The following is a 17,745-nucleotide window of genomic DNA, read 5'->3' as shown; positions in this document are numbered from 1 at the left end:
TTTTACTTTATTTCTTTTCATTTTATTTCTTCTCGTCTTACTTTATTCCTTTTCATTTTCTTTGATTTTATGTTGTTTTTATTTTTTTCCCCCAGGGGCTCTTTCTCCCACGGCTTTGGCCCGGCCAGACACAGCCATGCAGGCTCCCCTTTCTCCCCGTCAGGCTCCGGGGCTCCAGCCCCGTCGCTGCGGGCTCCCCGCTTTCCTCCTTGAGCCCCAAGCCTTCCATATGGAGCCGAAAATCACCATTTCTCAGGGGATCTGCCTGCCCCCGGGGGAGCCGGGTCCGAGGGAGCCGCCGACGGCGTGCCCGGTGCCCGCTGCCGGTCCCGGGGCGGCAACGCCGGTGCCTGGTGCCGGGCACTCCCCGTCCCCCTTAAGCCCCTGGAAGGACCTCGCAGGGCTGCGGGTGCACCTTTTTGGGTCATAATACGCGTTTTTGTTTGAAAAACTAGTATTTTTCCATCACTTAGGAGAAGCTCGGGGTGGGGTGGGGAGATCATCCTCCCCCGTGCCTTCCCCCCCCCACCCCCCCCCCCCCCCCCGGGGGGGGGGCGGGGGGGGGTTTTTTTAGGGTAAAAAAAAAAAAAAAAAAAAGGCAAAAAAAAAAAAAAAGCCCTTTGGTGGCCAAGGAGAGAGAAGGGAAGGAGGAATCGTGTGTTAGTTCGTCCGCCCTGTGGAATTTATGGCTCCCCCTAAGCACAGACATGATAAGGACTCAGAAAACATCTTGGATCTTTTCAAGCCGGCAGCCCCCGAGGCTTTGATGTAGATTACGTTGCAGAATAACCCAATACTTTTATCGTGGGGTTGATACCTGGCTTGTTTAAGCACATGCCTCTCGGAGAGGGTTGGATGCTGAGCGCTTGCTCCCCAGCAGGATCCTCGTTGTTGGGAAGGGAGCGGAGCTGGGGGACAGGGGGGGAGGCACGGCACAGCTCGGCACAGTACGGCATGGCTTGGCATGGCACAGCATGGCGTGCCAAGCTGTGCCACCGGGCGCCCCCCCTGCTGCCCCCTCGGACAGGTGCTGTTGGGGCTCCGCTTGGATGGCCCTGGCTCCCCTCCGGGAAACGGGAGCCTAAAGAAAGCATGGGGAGAAAATGGGGGGTGGGGAAGTCAAATTAATCACTGGAGGATTCGCTCAGCCATGGGGTGTTTGGGGCAGTCCCCAGACTCCCTGCTGGGAAGTCACCCCGGGGCCTGATCCAGTCACAGAGACTGGGACTCATCCCGCAGTGTGCACCTGATGGCGCGACCCCAATGGACAGGACCCCGAGGCCAAGCAGCTATCGCTGGCAGCCCCATAAACCCAGGGGGCACCCCCACATCCTCCCAGCCCCTCATGGAGGCTGCTGTCTCCCTCTGTGCTCCTTGGGCAATGTGATGTCCCCCAGCCACAGCTTTTGGCCTCACACTGGGAAGGACATGGCCACAGATGTTTGTGTTGAGTCCCTTCCCAAGGACACCGCCACACTGCAGGTGCAAGCCTCCGGGCTGTCCCCCCTGAACCTTGGGGTAATAGAAAGCCTGAGGTCCTTGCTGTCCTCCTAACTCATGGGGGTGTTCAAGCAAAGATTGGACGTGGTGCTTAGGGACATGGTTTAGTGGGTGACATCGGTGGTAGGGGATGGTTGGACCAGGTGATCTTGGAGGTCTTGTCCAAACCTAATGATTCTGTGATCCTATTTCCTATTTCTCCTGCTTTTGAAACATAACCCTGGCAGGGAGGTGATGCGTGTGGCCGTGTCTCCCCACACGTCCTACCCATTTATTCCCCCCACCGGAGGTCCTGTATGGCCAGAAGCTCCTTGGTGGCTGCCCCATAGCTCCCTCAGCCCCGTGTTTCTCTTCGAGCCCAATCCAACAAACCTGTTCAGTCAGCAGAGGCACGGGGCGACTCCGGCCTGCGCGGACGGTTTGTTGTTTGCGGGGTCGAAGGTTTCGAAGGCGTTAACTGCACGCCTCCTTGCAGGCCCCTGGGCTTTTGTGGGTAATATTTCGTGCTGTGGGAGTGTGGGGACACAGGTGCCCCTCTCACTTATGGCCACGCTGCTTCCCAAATTTCCTCTTGGGGGCTGCAGGTTTTCATGTCTCCTCCCCGCCGCCTGTTCCTGAAAACAGCGCTGGAGCTGTAAAGAAGGGAGGAGGCCTCTCTTCTTCCAGGGACAAACCTGGGCCCTGCAAACCAAACAAAAACCCAGTCCTATTGGCTCTGAGGAGGAGCTGCTGTCTGACTGCCCTCCACCTCCTCCTGGTTGCTCCCAGCTGTCGCCTCCCAGTGCCAGCCCGGTGTCACCCCCTGCTCCTGGGCTGGAAAAGCCCTGGGGGCGAGGGGCAGGGCCCTGTTCCCAGCCTTGCCTCACACTGCCCTCCTCCGGCTGCTCACCTCGGGGTTCAGCTCGTTGGGCCCAGTTTGCCCTCAGCGGGGTGGTTTGGGAGGGTGCCAGGGTGACAGTCGGTGGTGGCAGCCCAGGTGACATTTAAAACCAGAGTTTGGCTTTGTGTGGGGTTAGCACAGCAACCTCCATGCATCAGGACCACCACGAGCTGCTTCCTGTGGTGCAGCAACCCCAAAGGATCTCCCCAAAGCCCCGCTGGCCTCCTGCAGGTCCTCAGTTCTCAAAGGGGAGCTGGGTGCAAGTTGGAGATGGGCATCTCCTTCTTGGGATCTCAGGACAGGGCTGTCACAGCACTGGTGATAACCTTATTGCTCTCTACAGGTAGCTGAAGGGAAGGCATGGGGAGCTGGGAGTCAGCCTCTTCTCACAGGTAACTAGTGATAGGACTAGAGGGAATGGCCTCAAGTTGCACTGAGGGAGGTTCAGGTTGGAAATGAGGAGACATTTCTTCTCAGAAAGAGCAGTCAGGCACTGGGACGGGTTGCCCAGGGAGATGGTGGAGTCACCGTCCCTGGGGGTGTTCAAGGAAAGGTTGGACGTGGTGCTTGGGGACATGGTTTAGTGGGTGACAGTGGTGGTGGGGGGATGGTTGGACCAGGTTATCTTGGAGGCCTCTTTCAACCTTAATGATTCTATGAAATAGACAAAGGAAGGGACATGGTGCATGCACCACAGCTCTTCAATGTCCCTCCTTGGCCAAGACCTGATCAGTAGCCATGACCCCTGGGCTCCCCCAGTCCTGCCAGGAGTGTTGCTCCTGTACGTAAATATCAGTTGTCCAGCACAGCCCCTTAAATCTGAATCCCTGATCCAAGCAGCCCCCTTTTTGTCTTGTCTACTGGAAGCATCTCCAGAAGCATGATTTGGACCAGGTCTTCAAAGGGCCCCCAGACCAGTGTCAGGATACTCACCCAGGGAGCTGAGCTCCTCTGCCACCTCTCTTTGAGAGCTCTATGAACTCCTCCTGGGTGGATCTTTTTGTGCCAGCTTTTTTTAAAGCTGTTTTACTTCACGTGGCCTAATTAATTAGCCACTTGGGGGCAGGGAAGGAGGCAGTGATACACTAGCACAGCAGCGCTTCCAGCTGGGAGGAGGGAGCCTTGTGCTACCAAACACTTGGTCTGGTTTGGTGGCTGTGAGAAGGGGGCTGAGGTCTGCCATGTGTGGGGATGCCCTAACCCGGTCATTTCCAGCCTGCTTTGATTTCTGTGCTCCCAAAATATTTCCCATCAGAAATGTGCCCTCATCAAAGATGGCAGATCTGTGGCAAATCTGACCTTGTCTTCCTTCATCACTTGTCACAGATCCCTCCATGAACAAGTTTTCTTAACTCAAGCCCCTGACATCCTGCATTCCTGCACAGCTTCTGCTCTCCTCTTCTGATGCAACACATGATTTTACTCCCAGCTTTTACCAGAGAGCCCATTCCAGGTATCCCAAACCAGGGCTTTTTTTTTTTTTTTTTTTTTTTTTGTGGCGGGGGAGGGGAACGCAGAGGGAGGGAGGGAGTTGCCCGGTCGGCACCCATCCCATCCCATCCCATCCCATCCCATCCCATCCCATCCCATCCCACCCACATCCCACGGTTGCCCTCGGGTCCGCCTCCACGAGCCGGGTCCTCACGCAGCGCGGTGCCGGAGCTCCCCCTAGTGCCTCTTCTCCTTGGCTCAGTGGTTGCTGAATCCTTGTCAGCCTCTGCCCGCCTTAAAGCATCCGGCTTGGGGTAATGCATCGCAGTTGGAGGCTTGCACACACCTCATGAATGCACTAACACCTTGCTGAGTTGTGTTGGAAGCATCCTGGAAAGGAGATGTGCTCCAAAAAGATATTATTTGCCACTGAATTCCTCCTGCAGCTTTTTTCCACCCCTGCCTGCTCTGCGGAGAAGCAGACACAGCCCTCTGTGTGTCTACCCCTTAGAGGAGGGTCTTTTTCCTCACCGTGCTTCCTCACAGGGTGCACTGTTGTCTGAGCTGCTTTTTCATGTGTGCATCATGAGCAGTTTGTGTTAGCTTCGTGCCTCTCCATTTGCCTTTATACTCCTGTGCCTCAGCTCAGTAGTGAAGACGATGAGACCTCTGTCCACTCCTATCTGAATCCTGTGGAAAAACATTGGACAAACTTCCCTGGCCTGTTTTAAAGGATATGGGCTTCCCATCTGCTCCTCATTTTGGCTAATGAGCCAAGTTCACATCTGCTCAGGCTCCAGGGCCAGCTGAGTGTGGAAGCAACCAGCTCAGCCCTTGCTCCTCTAGTTCTGACGGCTCCTGCCTGCACGAGGTGCTTGACGCTCACCATGTAGGCTGTGTGTGAGTCGTGCCAAATGGTGACGTCTCTTTGCTGAACGCTTTGAAATTGTGTTATATGAACATGTTAAAAGCCATCTATATTTTCCAGAACACATAAAGTTAAAGTTTTATTTCTGTCTTCATACTTCCAAACTACTCTCTGGCAGTCTGATTAAAATAATTGATGTCTCTTTGCTAATTCCACAATGTTATACATTTCTTAATTGCTGTAATAAAACATTAAGTATTTTCAGACAATGTTAGTAAAGAGCAGCTCGATTTATGTGATAGCACATTCCATCCAAACACATTGATTTACAACACTTGCCACTGGAAATCCTAATTGCAGATAGCATTTTGTAAAATGTAACAGAGAAGAAAACTATCGACCAATATATCCTCATCTTCATTCACTGGGATGTAGACAAATGTATCCTGTTAGTCATTATGAAAGGCACGTTTACAAGTCCCAAAACCTCACCATGAAAATAATGTCTCTTTTCATCTATATTAAAAAAACATCAAGTCTCTGGTTATTGTCCTGGGAGTCTGAGAGAAAGTTAGAGATGCATGCTCATTTTATTGCAGCGGGGTTTATACAGACAGGAGGACTTCTGGGAATTGGCTGTGATGATATTATACTCCTAAATTGCTACAGAGGATAATTTCTTCAGAATTAATCTTTTTTATTTGATATTAAAATACACAAAGTTCGGAGACTGGGATTACCCATAACTCAGTGGAAGTGAGACTTGCAGCTGGAGCCAGTCACCTGGATTTTCTAGAGCAGGGAGGTCATCTCCTGCCCTCTCCTGCCTGTTTTGGATGCTTATTTTAGGTAGAAGGAATCACTGTCTCTAAGTGATTCTTTCTCATCAGCAAGTATGGAGCTGGATGACTGGATGAATGCCGAAAGCTTAATGGAAGGAACTCACCTGAACTGTATATCTGTAGGGAACTTTACTGTGATTGAGATATTCAGGATGAGGCAGTTGTAGATGCTCAGATACACAGTTCCTTGTAAAATAAGGCTGGTATTTTAAAATTCAGGCATCTAAAGTTGGCTATTTTGGTGGCCTTTTTTTCCAACACTCACTGGCCTCTGGAGATCAAGATGTGTGTAGCACTTCTGGAAATCACACCAGTTCTCTTTAGATCATAGTCCGTGCTTGTAAATGTTAACTAAAAACATGGATTTCCATGTGTTTGCTTGCAGTATGGCAAGAACAGTCTGAATTCTGGTGCATTGATTAGACACTTTACATATAGCTAGGAAAAAGGATATCCAGTTGTAGAAAACCAGCAAAAAGACAACTGCTCCTGTCTTGTGACCGACGTGTTTGCTGAATTCAAATAAATGAATTGCTGTGTCTTCTCCTCAAAGCAACATAAATATGGAGTGGCCCATAGGAAATGTGAATAGAGCAGTAGTCAGTAACAATTTCTTTTTCTAGTGGTGATGTAAAGCATTTATGCTACACGGAGTTTAGGAAAATACTGAGATCAGATCCAGAACCCAGATTATTTTTCAACTTGAGAGTCTTCATGATGGAGCAGAGCTGAGGACTGAAAAGATTCCTCATCCTTGCTTACATGTGGCTTAGTTTTGGCGTTGGTTTTGTGCGTAGAAGCATTTCTTTTCATGTTCTGGTAAACCTAGCAATTGAGAAGAGGAAAAAAATGATACCTTCTGTTATGATTTATTGTACTTGGAGAACTGCTTTTCTCCTGCTGAAGCAGGTACTGGGTGAAACATCCCCATACACCATGGGAGAGCCACGCTCAGGTCTGTTACTTCCCACCGACTCCAAAGGGAGTCCGGTCAACTGTCCAGGGGAGACTGTCCAGGGGAGACAGATCTTATCTGCTCAAAAAGAGTTGGGCTGAGGAAGGGCACTGGGCTGCAAAGGATTTTTTTTTTTTTTTTTTTCCTGCTATAGTGCTTTGGAATTGCTCATTGCAGCCCTTGGTGTTACCTTTGGCAGTAAGGGTGGGCATGCATGCAGCCGCCAAATGTGCCATATGTGTCTGTTGTGAGTGAGAGAAGGAAAAGGGGCCTCTCCATCTGGCACTTTCTGCCAGGCTAGCAGCATGCAGAGAAGTTCAAGGCTGCAATGGCAAGTCCCATCCACAGCCCCCCCACCCCAAAAGGCTGCTAAGAACTCTGGACATGGGGAAATAGTGTGTCAAGCTCAGAGTAGATACCCAGGTAGAAACCAGTAGTTTTGCTGCACTGACTTCTGCACAGGGGAAATGCATTTCTGTAACATGTGCTGAGTAAGTAACATCCCTTGGGAATAGCTACCCAGCACAGTGGCACATGAGAATAGAAACCATAAGACTGTTTCTCAGTCCATTCAGGTCTGTGGGGCTCAAAAACAAACAAATAAAACCCACATTTTTTCTTCTGTGCTTACTTACTGCTCCCTCTGCCTCAGCCAGCTGACAGGAAAGAGAGGAAACAAGCCTGGAAAAAGAAGGTCTTCTTCTGGAGTCCAGTGCCCAACAGGACTGCATCACGCAGTAGCTGCACAGCAAGGAGGTGTCACAGAAAACATATGAGCTTTTGGGGTCTCTAGTAAGGGACTACACAGAAATGCAGAAATTGCATGGGAATCAAATGATTTTATGAAAAGAACCAGAATGATTTTATGAAAAGAGGCTGGATTTGAGCATGGTCACATCAGAGAAAAACATACAGAGAGATGGGGAAAGGGGGAGAAATTAAAAACACATCTTTACTGGAGTCCTTAGCAAAATCCTCCTCACAGGACTGGGGGCCATGGCTGACATGTGCTGGCATGCTAAGCTTATTTTCCAGCTTCCACACAGAAAATGGCAGGAGGACAACTCCTATCTGACTCTGGGGATGAATCTGCTCTTGTGGACTCTGCAGGACAGAAGGCAGTTTTCCCAGTGAGTCTTTTTATGGATTTTTGTGTCTTTCTGAATTTTAAAGACCATTTTAAAGATTTTACAGTTTCAGCAGTTTTTAGTACACTGTGTATCTGCTAAAGTCTCTTGCAAATAGCTTTCCTGGTATTTATCAGTCCCACAGCAACCTTTCATGGCTGAATCTGTCAGATTCACCTGTACCTTTAATGCCATTATTATCTCAACATGGAGAGGATGAGAAAGGTACATAGCAAGGTCTCAGAGCTCCCTGCCACATTCTCCTCTTCTTGTCCCCTGGGGTCTGCCTGCATGCAGAGCCAGGCAGCCAGAGTCTTTCCAGGCACAGAGGCACTGGCTGAAAAACATGAGGTGCAAGCACAGGAACAACAACTCCCACTGGCTCTTCCCTGGCAGGGTTTTTCTCTAAGAGGTTCCTTGGCTTCCTGGAACAGAGTCAAATATGCTAACGCTCTATTAAAATAATAATAATAAAAATATTACCAAGGATTTAGCCAATATCCAAATGAATACAGTATAACTTTGCTTTTGCAAAAAAGGATAAAAAAAAAGAAAAAAGAAACTCACTCTGATCTGCAAAGAGGAAGTTAACTGGGTAAGGAAGGCACAGCTCAACAGAGATAATAAATTTGTCCTTTCAAACACACATAACCTCTAGTGTTGATCACTTTTGCTTTAGGACAAAACTTGCATGATCAAGAAACCTTTTACAGTGTCAGAGAAAGATTTCACCTTTTGCAGCTTTTCTGAACAGGGTGCAGTGTGCAATGAATTAAAGGTCATACAAATGGTGACCTAGTAAGTATAAATCCCCATGCTGTACATCGCTCATAAAGAACACTTACATGTCTTTTGTAGCATAATACGGTCGGTCCATTTTAAATCCATTTTGGATTAATTTGTAGAAGTTTGCATCAACCTGAATGCCAGGGTAGGGGTTCACACCTGGGAACATAATGGAGAATACACGTTGACTCAGAAGCCACCAGAGACAAGCAGTGCTCTTCCACCACATTACAGAACATACCTAAAGAGAATATTTCCCACAGTAATATTCCATAAGACCAGACATCACTTTTCATTGTGTACGTCCTCTCAAATAAGCTTTCAGGAGCCATCCATTTAACCGGTAAGCGAGCCTGTACAGACGGGGAAAGGAGGCCAGGTCATGCCGTGACACAGGTTTTCTAGATGACTTGCTGCAGCTCTCAGTTCTCAACTAGAATCAATTCATGTCTGCTAAGTGGAAAGCTCAACCTCTCCCAATAATCTATTTACATCTCCTTTATAGCAAGGAATAGGCACTTCCAAGGAGCCACTTCATCTCACCTGTTTTAGATGACCGTTGAGCTCTGCCCTGGAAAAGCCTTTTTCTTTTCCCTGACTGCCACAGTGAGTAGCTCAGATGGAGATGTCCACACTGTACTTCATTTACCCATGGGACCTGGTGTACCTCACACATACGCTGTTCCTGTCCTATTATTGTCTGTAACAATGAACAGTTCCCTCCACTTCCCACCAACAGGTTTCAGTAAGCTTGTGAAAGGACATGGGTATCATTTCATTTTTAGTACTATCACTAGCTTGATATGGCTAATTATAAGCTGAGAATCTACATTTGCTAAGGGCAGAAAAAGTAAGATTTCTGCACTGTCTATACAGTTATCTATAATGCTATCCGGGAATTTGAAAAATAAAAGTTTTCCTTTCTTGGTTCCCTATCATTCTTACAATGATACAAAAAATAGAGAGCACTCAGGAACTTACATTTCCCCGTACAATGTAGTTGGAGTCGTTCACAACATCTCTTGCAAGGCCAAAGTCACATATTTTCACTACTTTTCCACGGGTCACTAGTATATTCCGGGCAGCGAGGTCTCTGTGAATGCACTTAGAGGGACAGAGTGGGTTAACATTCCGCAGCACCTGGTAGCAGAGGGAAATAATTCCCTCTGCTCATGGCTTCACACCGGGCTCTGTGAATTGCTGCCTCCTTCCTCTCCAACCGTTTGAAGGATGAGCAAGCTGGGCAGTCCTTGGTTGCTCATGGCCATGGCCAAGGCCAGGGTCAGAGCAGACAGAAGTGTGCAGTGTAGCCACTGCTTCTTACTCAGGGACATGGTTGAAAGTACAGTCCAGTTGATGCCATAAAGCTGGGGAAGGAGGTATAATTCAAGCCTGCCACTGTGTGGCTCTGTTTCTCAGTCTGCCTTTTCATAGACAGACCTATTTTTGCTCTCTTTTCTATCTAAACAGTTTGCTAGCTTTCACCATACCGATTTGGACTCCAGAAACTCCATTCCTTTGGCAACTTGGTAAGAGAAGCAAAGAAGGTCTTCGAAAGTGAGCACATTTAAATCCTCTTCTTCATCCACCTGCCTGCTTATATGCTTAATTTCATCTGTAAAAAACAACCAAGAGTATGAATTTTCCATGGGCTTCCTCTCTCTCTGATTAATTCTATTGACTGTTGTAAGGATTTTTCTCTCTCCTACAGAGAACATCATGAAGGGCATTCATCTTTTGCATCCCTTGCTCAGACACAAAGGAAAATGTATTTCATACTCAAATATCATGTATAGTATGAACAGAAGCATAAGTCTGAGGTCTTAAGTATTGTTGAATCCTTCTCCAGCAAAATTTCTGCCAGGAGGAAAGAGGCATACAACAGCAAGGGGCCTCCTGTGTCACTGAATTTGGCTAGCTGGATCAATAAATACAATAATAACAGTTAGAATTGCTAGAGATAACACCAATTAATCTTTTACCTTCCTCAGAAAACAGCACAATCCCATTTGGTCCAGGTGCCATATTTATGTTTTGGCTTGTTTGTGCGATTTCTAATTCGTCCTCTCTGCACAGACTCATGCTCACACCATACTTCAGGTAGGTTCTCATCCTGGAGGGGGTGACACATTTTCAAAGGTTGCACACAGCAGAGAACATAATCTGCTAAATGCAAACTGTTTTACATAGAAAAAAATAGGATCAGTTGTTGATATTAAAAATCTGGGCATAGGCAGGGGTCTTCTCAAAACTGGAAACTGAAACAAGAGATTTCTCATATTTTGCAGTACAGTGAGAAGAACATCATAACAAGAAGCAAATCTCAGTTCTTCCCATAGGCCTTGCTTGTTAAAGTATGAAAATTCTTAGTAATTAATTTATTATACCTGCTTACGGCACAACTGAGAATGCATCTATAAAGAGACAATCGTTTTACAAAGTATTATTTTATTTCTGAATGTCTCACCTGGAATTTTGGTCTAAATGGAAGTTGTGGTAAAAGCTGAAGTTGTGCTGTTTAAATATATCTGTCAGTGTCCAGTAGAATTTTTCTCTTTTGCTCCTTAAGTAGTTCAGAAGGTCACCATAGCAACAGTATTCAAATATCAAGTAGATTGGTCCTGAAATAGTTGGAAATGTAAATGCCTTCTGCTGTCTACAGCAATCTTCCCATTAAAACCTTCGGGATGCCCCATCTTCTCCCAGGATTAATCTATGTAAAACATCCCAAGCATTTCCCCTTCCCAGGAAGATAAACTCTATCTGGAGGTAAACTGGTGGAAAGCCTCTTTGGAAAATGTACGTAGCTGAATTTCCCTGTGGTGCATCTCCCAACATGGATGGCAAATCCCTGCAAAGGCATGAGGACCCTTCCCTATAACAAAGGCACTGACTGGGTTGGGGAGCACAAGCTATAAAGATGCAACTACTGTCTAAATGGCTCAAGCAAAGGTGACTCTCTACTCCTTGTCTTGATAGCATGAATTGACTTACGGCCTTTCATTTATCTGCTAAGGAAGGAAAAACACCTTCAATCCATGACCCAGGCAGGCCTGGAGGAAAGCCACTGCAAGGCTGCAGGAGCAGAGCGAACATCCCATGGACTGCCTGGAGTGGTCACACCACAATCCTGCACTGGCATCACCATTCAGAAAGACCACATAAGAATTTGTGGACATTTCTACCAGAAATTTCTGTCAAGCAAGGGAGGACACACTGGAAAAAAACTTCGATATCACTCAGGGGAAGGATGCAAAAGTCTGGGGAGCCAGGTAAAGGCTTCGGAACACAGGACTTGGATGAGGCTGAAAACGTTCCTGCCCTGTCCTGCCAGATAAAGCAGGACTTCCCTGCAGCTCTCCTACCTCCACTGCCACATCCTGCAGAGCACTCCTGAAGGCAGTGTCTGCCACTGCCTGGAAACTTGCTGTACAGCTTCAAATCAACTAAAGCCACTAGCAATTGTCTATTTGTCCGCCTTCTCAGCATGCCTCAAATGTCTTTGCATGACTGTGTTGCCATTGATGTAAACTGGTGAAACAAGGGGCTACTGTTCTCTCTGATCCTTCCAACTTAATACATATCTGTGGCAGAAAATCTGTCAGTTTTTTTTCAGGGGCAGGTGTTACAATTCACAATATGAGCAAACACTGGGTAAAATCCTGCCCTTTCTCCTGAGGTGATCTCTCTGGTGTTCATCAGCCAGTCTTCACTCACTCCTGTTCACCACTGAACTGGCCAGAGTGGGACTTCTTGGGATAGCAATTTCCTCAGTGATATCACTAGCCACACAATAATTAATTATTGATAATATCTTGCCACTTAGTCCATATCTCCTTAGTTCTTTTCATCTTCATTTTTTTGTTTTTATATTCAGTCCCTCACAGCAGACATGTTTTTCCTTTTCTCTCTGAATAAACAGGCCCATATCAGTGCCATCACCGTTGTTACAAGAAAACCTCTTTTATAGAAGGGCTATTGTCTCACTTCATGCAAGTACAGTTAGAAAGGACCCATTTCTGTACACATGCAAGCCCTTACCTTTGCTTTCAGTTCATCTTTATCTTATTTTGGGGCTGCGTAGAGCAGCAAATTTGGTTGGGGAAGGGAAAGAAAGTCAGGACTCCGAACAAAGAGGGGAAGAGCAGCCTGAGGAATAGGCAGCTAGTTATGGCTTGATGATTTAACACTGCTGCCAATGATCAATTTGTAATACTTCTGTTCAGGAGTCCTCATTAGTCTGATGATTTTAATTGGTGCCTTTCCACAAGTGCAAGTTACCTGACACAGTACAAGCTCCTAGTAGGTTCACGATATTTTCATGGCTTCCAATGTGAGTCATCATTTTCAGCTCAGACATTAGAGCATCTTTTTCTGAAGTGTCAGACTTTTCTGAAAAAGTAATTACACACATTTGGAAACCTCCATCAAAAACAAAACAAAACAAAACTCAAAATGTAGATGGTTGTGATGCTTTGTCACATTCAAATCTTCATTTCAAATGACTGACAGTGCATTTGGGAACCTTCTGAATAAATGTTGCATGATATAGCTAAGCAGGACATCCTGTGCTTCAGTAATAGCCTTTGGCTTGCTTTTCAGCAAGCATTCACCCCTTGTGGTGTCAGCGAATTGGAGACACGAACCAAAATGATCAAGATGGACTTCCAAAAAGACAACTGCCAAGCAGCAGGCCAAGGAAGCTCAAAGCTGATGCATGTGGGCAAGCAGGGGATGATGGGCTGAGAGTTAGGGGCTGTGCAGGCACACAGGTGAGCAGGGTGCAGCTGCTGACATGGAGCTCCAGCCTTCCTGCTCTGCTTGCTGCCAGGGAGGCTCACGTCTGGACACTGCTTTTATGGGAGGTGGAGACAGCTGGGAGAGAAGCCAGAGCAAAGCAGCAAGGAGGATTAGAGGTTTAAGAAGCCTGACGCATAAGGAAGGATAGAAGGACATTGTTTTGTGCCATCCGTCAAGAACAGGAAGATGTGCTGTAAGCTTCACAAACAAGCTAAATCAGACACTGGAGGCAAGGAGTGTGCAACAACTCAGCAGTGCTACAAGAAAAAGGGACCTCACACCCAAATTCCCAGAGTCACCAATGTAACCGGCAGGCTAAATTACGCAATTAATTTGTTTTCATCATCTTTGGAGCAGAGCAGCTCCATCCTTCCCCACACAACAGAGATCTTCTCTGGCACTTAGGACAAAATGCAGCACTCTGCAGGAAGAAGGTACTTCAGCAATAACTTTCAAAACCAAAACATGATTTGGAAAGCTTTATGAAAGTGTTCTGGAACTAAGCATTTGTAAGGTCTAAATAAAAAAGGTCTGTATTTAAAGGGATTTCTGGCACTGCTTCTGCTTTGGGGTCACTAGAATATGTCACTGCTTGCAAAATGTTCCCAGAGTTCGTTGTACCTTTTAGCATTTTGACTGCAACCTGGACTGAGTCTCCCGCCTTGTTAATTCCATAGGCTGTTGCATTCACCACTTTCCCAAAAGCCCCAGAACCAAGGACCTGTCCTACAAGACATAATATGGCAGTATTATTTGTAGCCACTACAGCACAGGATGCTGCTCCAGCGTTGTGGTTTGCCTTGTGGACTGCTCACCAAATTCCAAATTTTCCCTGGGAAATTCCCATTTGAGATCGTATTCGAATTCACGGAAGTCAATGTAGGTATACTCGTTATCCAATGATCCAATCATCTGTATCATTTGCAACTGGCTTTCATATCTAAATTGCTTTGGAAGACAAAAAGAAGTGGAAAAAGGCTTAGAGAAGAAGAAACAGCCCAGTAGGAACAAAAGAAGAAGCGGCAGGTACTTATGTTTTCTTTTACCTTTTTGTATTTATGACAAATGAGTAGAGACAAAAAAAAGATTAAGAGGAGGATAAATCCAGCGAAGACATAGAATGCAGTGTTGTCCGGTGGGGAAGAAACTGCTCCTGCAACTTTAAAAGAGACATGTTACTACCCACTGAATCAGAGCTTGTGCGTAAAGCTGAAGGTGCAGGGAGAGCTGGTGGTGGCTTTGTTGCTTCTGCATTTTGGAGTGGTTTCACATCTGAGCCTCCTCTGCATTGGGTTGTGCGATGGAAGGTTCAGTGCTGGGTAATTCTGATGGCTGTTTTCATTAAAAAAAAAAAAAAAAAAAAAGTTACACGAGTTAATAAATCTCAGGGCACCAAGGTGTTGGTGTCTTCAATTGATTGGACTTGGTGAGCATAAACAGGAATAATCAATTCCTCTTCTGATCTTTCCTCCTCTCTCCCCGCATCTTCCCCCAAGCAATGTAGTTAGATACCAAAGCACCAGAATCAGTGGACAGACCGTACAAAACCTGCTTCAAGAATTGTTCTGTTCTGCAGCAAGGAACTTCTTACATAGCCAAGGCCAATCAATAAAGTGCTTCTGGGTGAGGGAGCACTACATGAGGTCTGTTCTCATATTCTGATAGTTTCTAAGAGCAAAAACATTATGTTTACTTTCTACCGCAATTTCAACATAAATGCTCAAACTCTATTAGCTGTCACAGCTTTTGTCAGCTGTAGTCAAGAGCAGCAAACAGCTTGTTTGTCTGTGATGAAGGAAATCACAGAATCACAGAACTGTAGGGGTTGTTGGAAGGGACCTCAAGAGATCACTGGGCCCAACCCCCTGCCAGAGCAAGTTCCCTAGACAGGTTGCCCAGGTAGGCATCCGGACAGGCCTTGAATCTCCTCCAGAGAAGGAGACTCCACAACCTCCCTGGGCAGCCTGTTCCAGTGCTCTGTCACCCTCACCATGAAGAAGTTCTTTCTCATGTTGGTGCGGAACTTCCTGTGCTCCATTTTGTGGCCATTGCCCCTTGTCCTGTCCCCACAAACCACTGAAAAGAGGTTGGCCAAATCCTGCTGTCTCCCACACTTAAGATATTCGTAAACATTGATAAGATCCCCTCTCAGTCTTCTCAAGGCTGAACAGACCCAGGTCTCTCAGTCTTTCCTCATAGGGAAGATGCTCCAGACCCCGTATGGTATTTGTTGCCCTCTTTGCTGCACTCCTTCCAGGAGAAAGCTTCATACTGCAAATATCTGGGTGCTTCACAACACTTCCCAGGTGCCACAGCATGTTTCCTGGGATGGAATTATTTTGCCCTACGGAATATATTATGTGGAGTACCAAATATAAAGTGCATTGGTAAATACCCATGGCAAATTTCTTGCTTGACAAGGAAAGACTTCCTCATGCCTCCTACAAGAAGAGAGACCACAAAGCGGTTCCCAGGCCTGGTGTCTGTCCCTTGTGTGGGTCTGGCAGCAAAGAGAGCTCCTGTGAGCACTTCTGGCAGCTCTGCAGTGACCTCTGGGAGAGGATCAAGAGCTAACACCTGCCACCAGCTACCAGAGCGGCTTCAGTTCTTCCCAAAACTGATGCTTCAGGTTCTAGGTGGGGATTATGAAATAATCCCCACCTAGAACCCCATTAATAATCCCCGCCATATAATTAATAATCCCCACCAAACCCCATTATTGCTAAAGCTCCATCCTGCACTATTTTTGTGACATTTCTGCTCATTTTAGTGAAGGAGGCCCCTGCTTTGGAACTAGAGAAGAGACATGTCCCCTATCCAATCAACACTCCCCACATTGCATGCACACAGTGCTTGTGTTTTACCTGCAGTGCCATTGCTTGGGCAGGCATTTAGCTAAATAAAAAAACCCACGCCATTAATTCTACCATGCCAGCTCTAATTAAGATGAGAAAACCTGTGCTAAAACACTGATTTATGGTACCTGACAGGTTAATGAAGCTCTTTTCGCAGGCTGAGCCGACTGAATTGTTTGCGCAGCACTCAACAGAGAAGGTTGTTGCTGTCTCCTTCACATCTAAAATACTGCTTGAAATCCATGACCCCAGGGATCTCCTCTCTGGCAAGAACTTCTGGATCCCCTCAGTGATTTCTTCCGTGCAGCTGGAAAACAAAGGAGACCAATTCTGATCTTTGGCTCACATTGGCATTTCCCAGGGGAGAAGGTGAGATGTTTCAAAACATACAACTGTGTTGGAAGGAAGGAAGGGAAAGATAGATGGGTTGTTTTTTTATTTGGCACCGTTAGAGAGAGGCTTCAGAGCAGTTGCCAGTGTCATGTATTTGTGATGGACATAGCAGAGCAGGCAGGGGATGAAATGGGCTCTCTACCTCCCACCCTAAGCTCATTCCCACTTTCTACCAGTGTCCAGTCCCCTACTGCAATAATTCCCGTTGCTTTTACCTTTACCTCATCATTTAAGTCACTGAGCAGCTCCAAATGAGCTGTTACTAAAACAATAAATATAGCTTGAACCCAGAATAAAAGTTCTGACTCCTTCCATTGCAGGGATGTGATTTCAGCCATAAAGTTTCTCTCACTCAAGCCCTAAGATGGAAAGCATCCACCCTACATGAGTAGCTTATTTCAGACCTCATATGTAGAACTACAGAATGTTGCACACTAGGGAAAGGAAGCCCACACAGAGATAATTTTGACTTTTTGCTTTTCTATCATTCATCAACTTACTGTCCACATAAATAAATTAGTAGGTGAGTAAATAAATTAAAATTCATTCAGCTTTGCAAATAGCATTAGCTTGTACGTGTGGAAGTTTCCAGAAAAAAAAAAAAAAAAAAATCACAGCATTTCCTTTTCCAGAAAGCTCTTATAAGGAGAATTTGAAACTTGCTAGCTGGATGTTTTCTTTGCTCTTCAATTTCTGCACAAACACACTGATGTTAGGAAGCCTTCTCAGAGGTACGGATAAAAAAAATGACTACGTATCTTTTTCATATCTATTTAAAATACTCAGAGCTTTATCAGTAATCTTCCTAACAATAATTTGACCTGGTGCTCTTCTACAGATGTGGGATTATTAGTTTTTTGGCATTTCTAAAATAAAAGCTGCAGAATTCGTAAAGCGGTCTCAGTTTCTCATGAAATTCTAAGTCCTGACTCATAAATAGAGGAAATGGAAACATTCTCCCTGACTTTACTGGAAACACTCTCACTTACTTTAGTGGCTTCAGGTCATTGTAACAGCTATATTAACCAAAGCTTAACCAATTAATCAAACCCATATTAAACAATGCATTCCCTGAATAGCCCACAAATTTGACAGGCAGAGAAAAACTTAGATTGGATTTCTTAACTACCTAACTGTAGATATAAACCCAGATGTGTTATTTGAGTGTAAAGAACCTGAGATACACATCTTCAGAGATTTGATGTGATGCCAGCATAAATATTGAAAACTCTTCTTAGTGATTCCTGCATCCTGGAGTGGGCCACAATATCCTATTTTCCAAATAGTCAAGAGTGCATTTTGCACTCA

General features: G+C 46.0%; 1 protein-coding gene across 2 annotated transcripts in view; it reads right to left on the bottom strand.

The window, feature by feature from the left end:
* Positions 1 to 4,948: 4,948 nt before the first annotated feature.
* The window catches only part of FLT3 (fms related receptor tyrosine kinase 3), a 39,917-nt gene continuing 27,120 nt past the window's right edge, over positions 4,949 to 17,745 (bottom strand). The window contains exons 12-24 of one of the 2 annotated variants that reach the window (XM_035325517.1): positions 16,173 to 16,351; positions 14,236 to 14,348; positions 14,005 to 14,137; positions 13,811 to 13,915; positions 12,671 to 12,781; positions 10,857 to 11,010; positions 10,372 to 10,502; positions 9,880 to 10,004; positions 9,371 to 9,493; positions 8,631 to 8,742; positions 8,449 to 8,548; positions 7,108 to 7,217; positions 4,949 to 6,346 (exon numbers count right to left, since the gene is read on the bottom strand). In XM_035325517.1, the coding sequence (XP_035181408.1) occupies positions 6,291 to 6,346; positions 7,108 to 7,217; positions 8,449 to 8,548; positions 8,631 to 8,742; positions 9,371 to 9,493; positions 9,880 to 10,004; positions 10,372 to 10,502; positions 10,857 to 11,010; positions 12,671 to 12,781; positions 13,811 to 13,915; positions 14,005 to 14,137; positions 14,236 to 14,348; positions 16,173 to 16,351 (1,552 nt within the window). In that variant the 3' untranslated portion in view covers positions 4,949 to 6,290. The remainder of the gene's footprint in view (positions 6,347 to 7,107; positions 7,218 to 8,448; positions 8,549 to 8,630; positions 8,743 to 9,370; positions 9,494 to 9,879; positions 10,005 to 10,371; positions 10,503 to 10,856; positions 11,011 to 12,670; positions 12,782 to 13,810; positions 13,916 to 14,004; positions 14,138 to 14,235; positions 14,349 to 16,172; positions 16,352 to 17,745) is intronic. The other variant, XM_035325513.1, reaches the window with a different exon arrangement.

This window comes from Oxyura jamaicensis, chromosome 1 (assembly GCF_011077185.1).
Source record: "Oxyura jamaicensis isolate SHBP4307 breed ruddy duck chromosome 1, BPBGC_Ojam_1.0, whole genome shotgun sequence".
Taxonomy (NCBI): Eukaryota; Metazoa; Chordata; class Aves; order Anseriformes; family Anatidae; genus Oxyura; species Oxyura jamaicensis.
The sequence above is the reverse complement of the archived record's forward strand: the minus strand, read 5'-3'. Positions and strand labels throughout refer to the sequence as shown.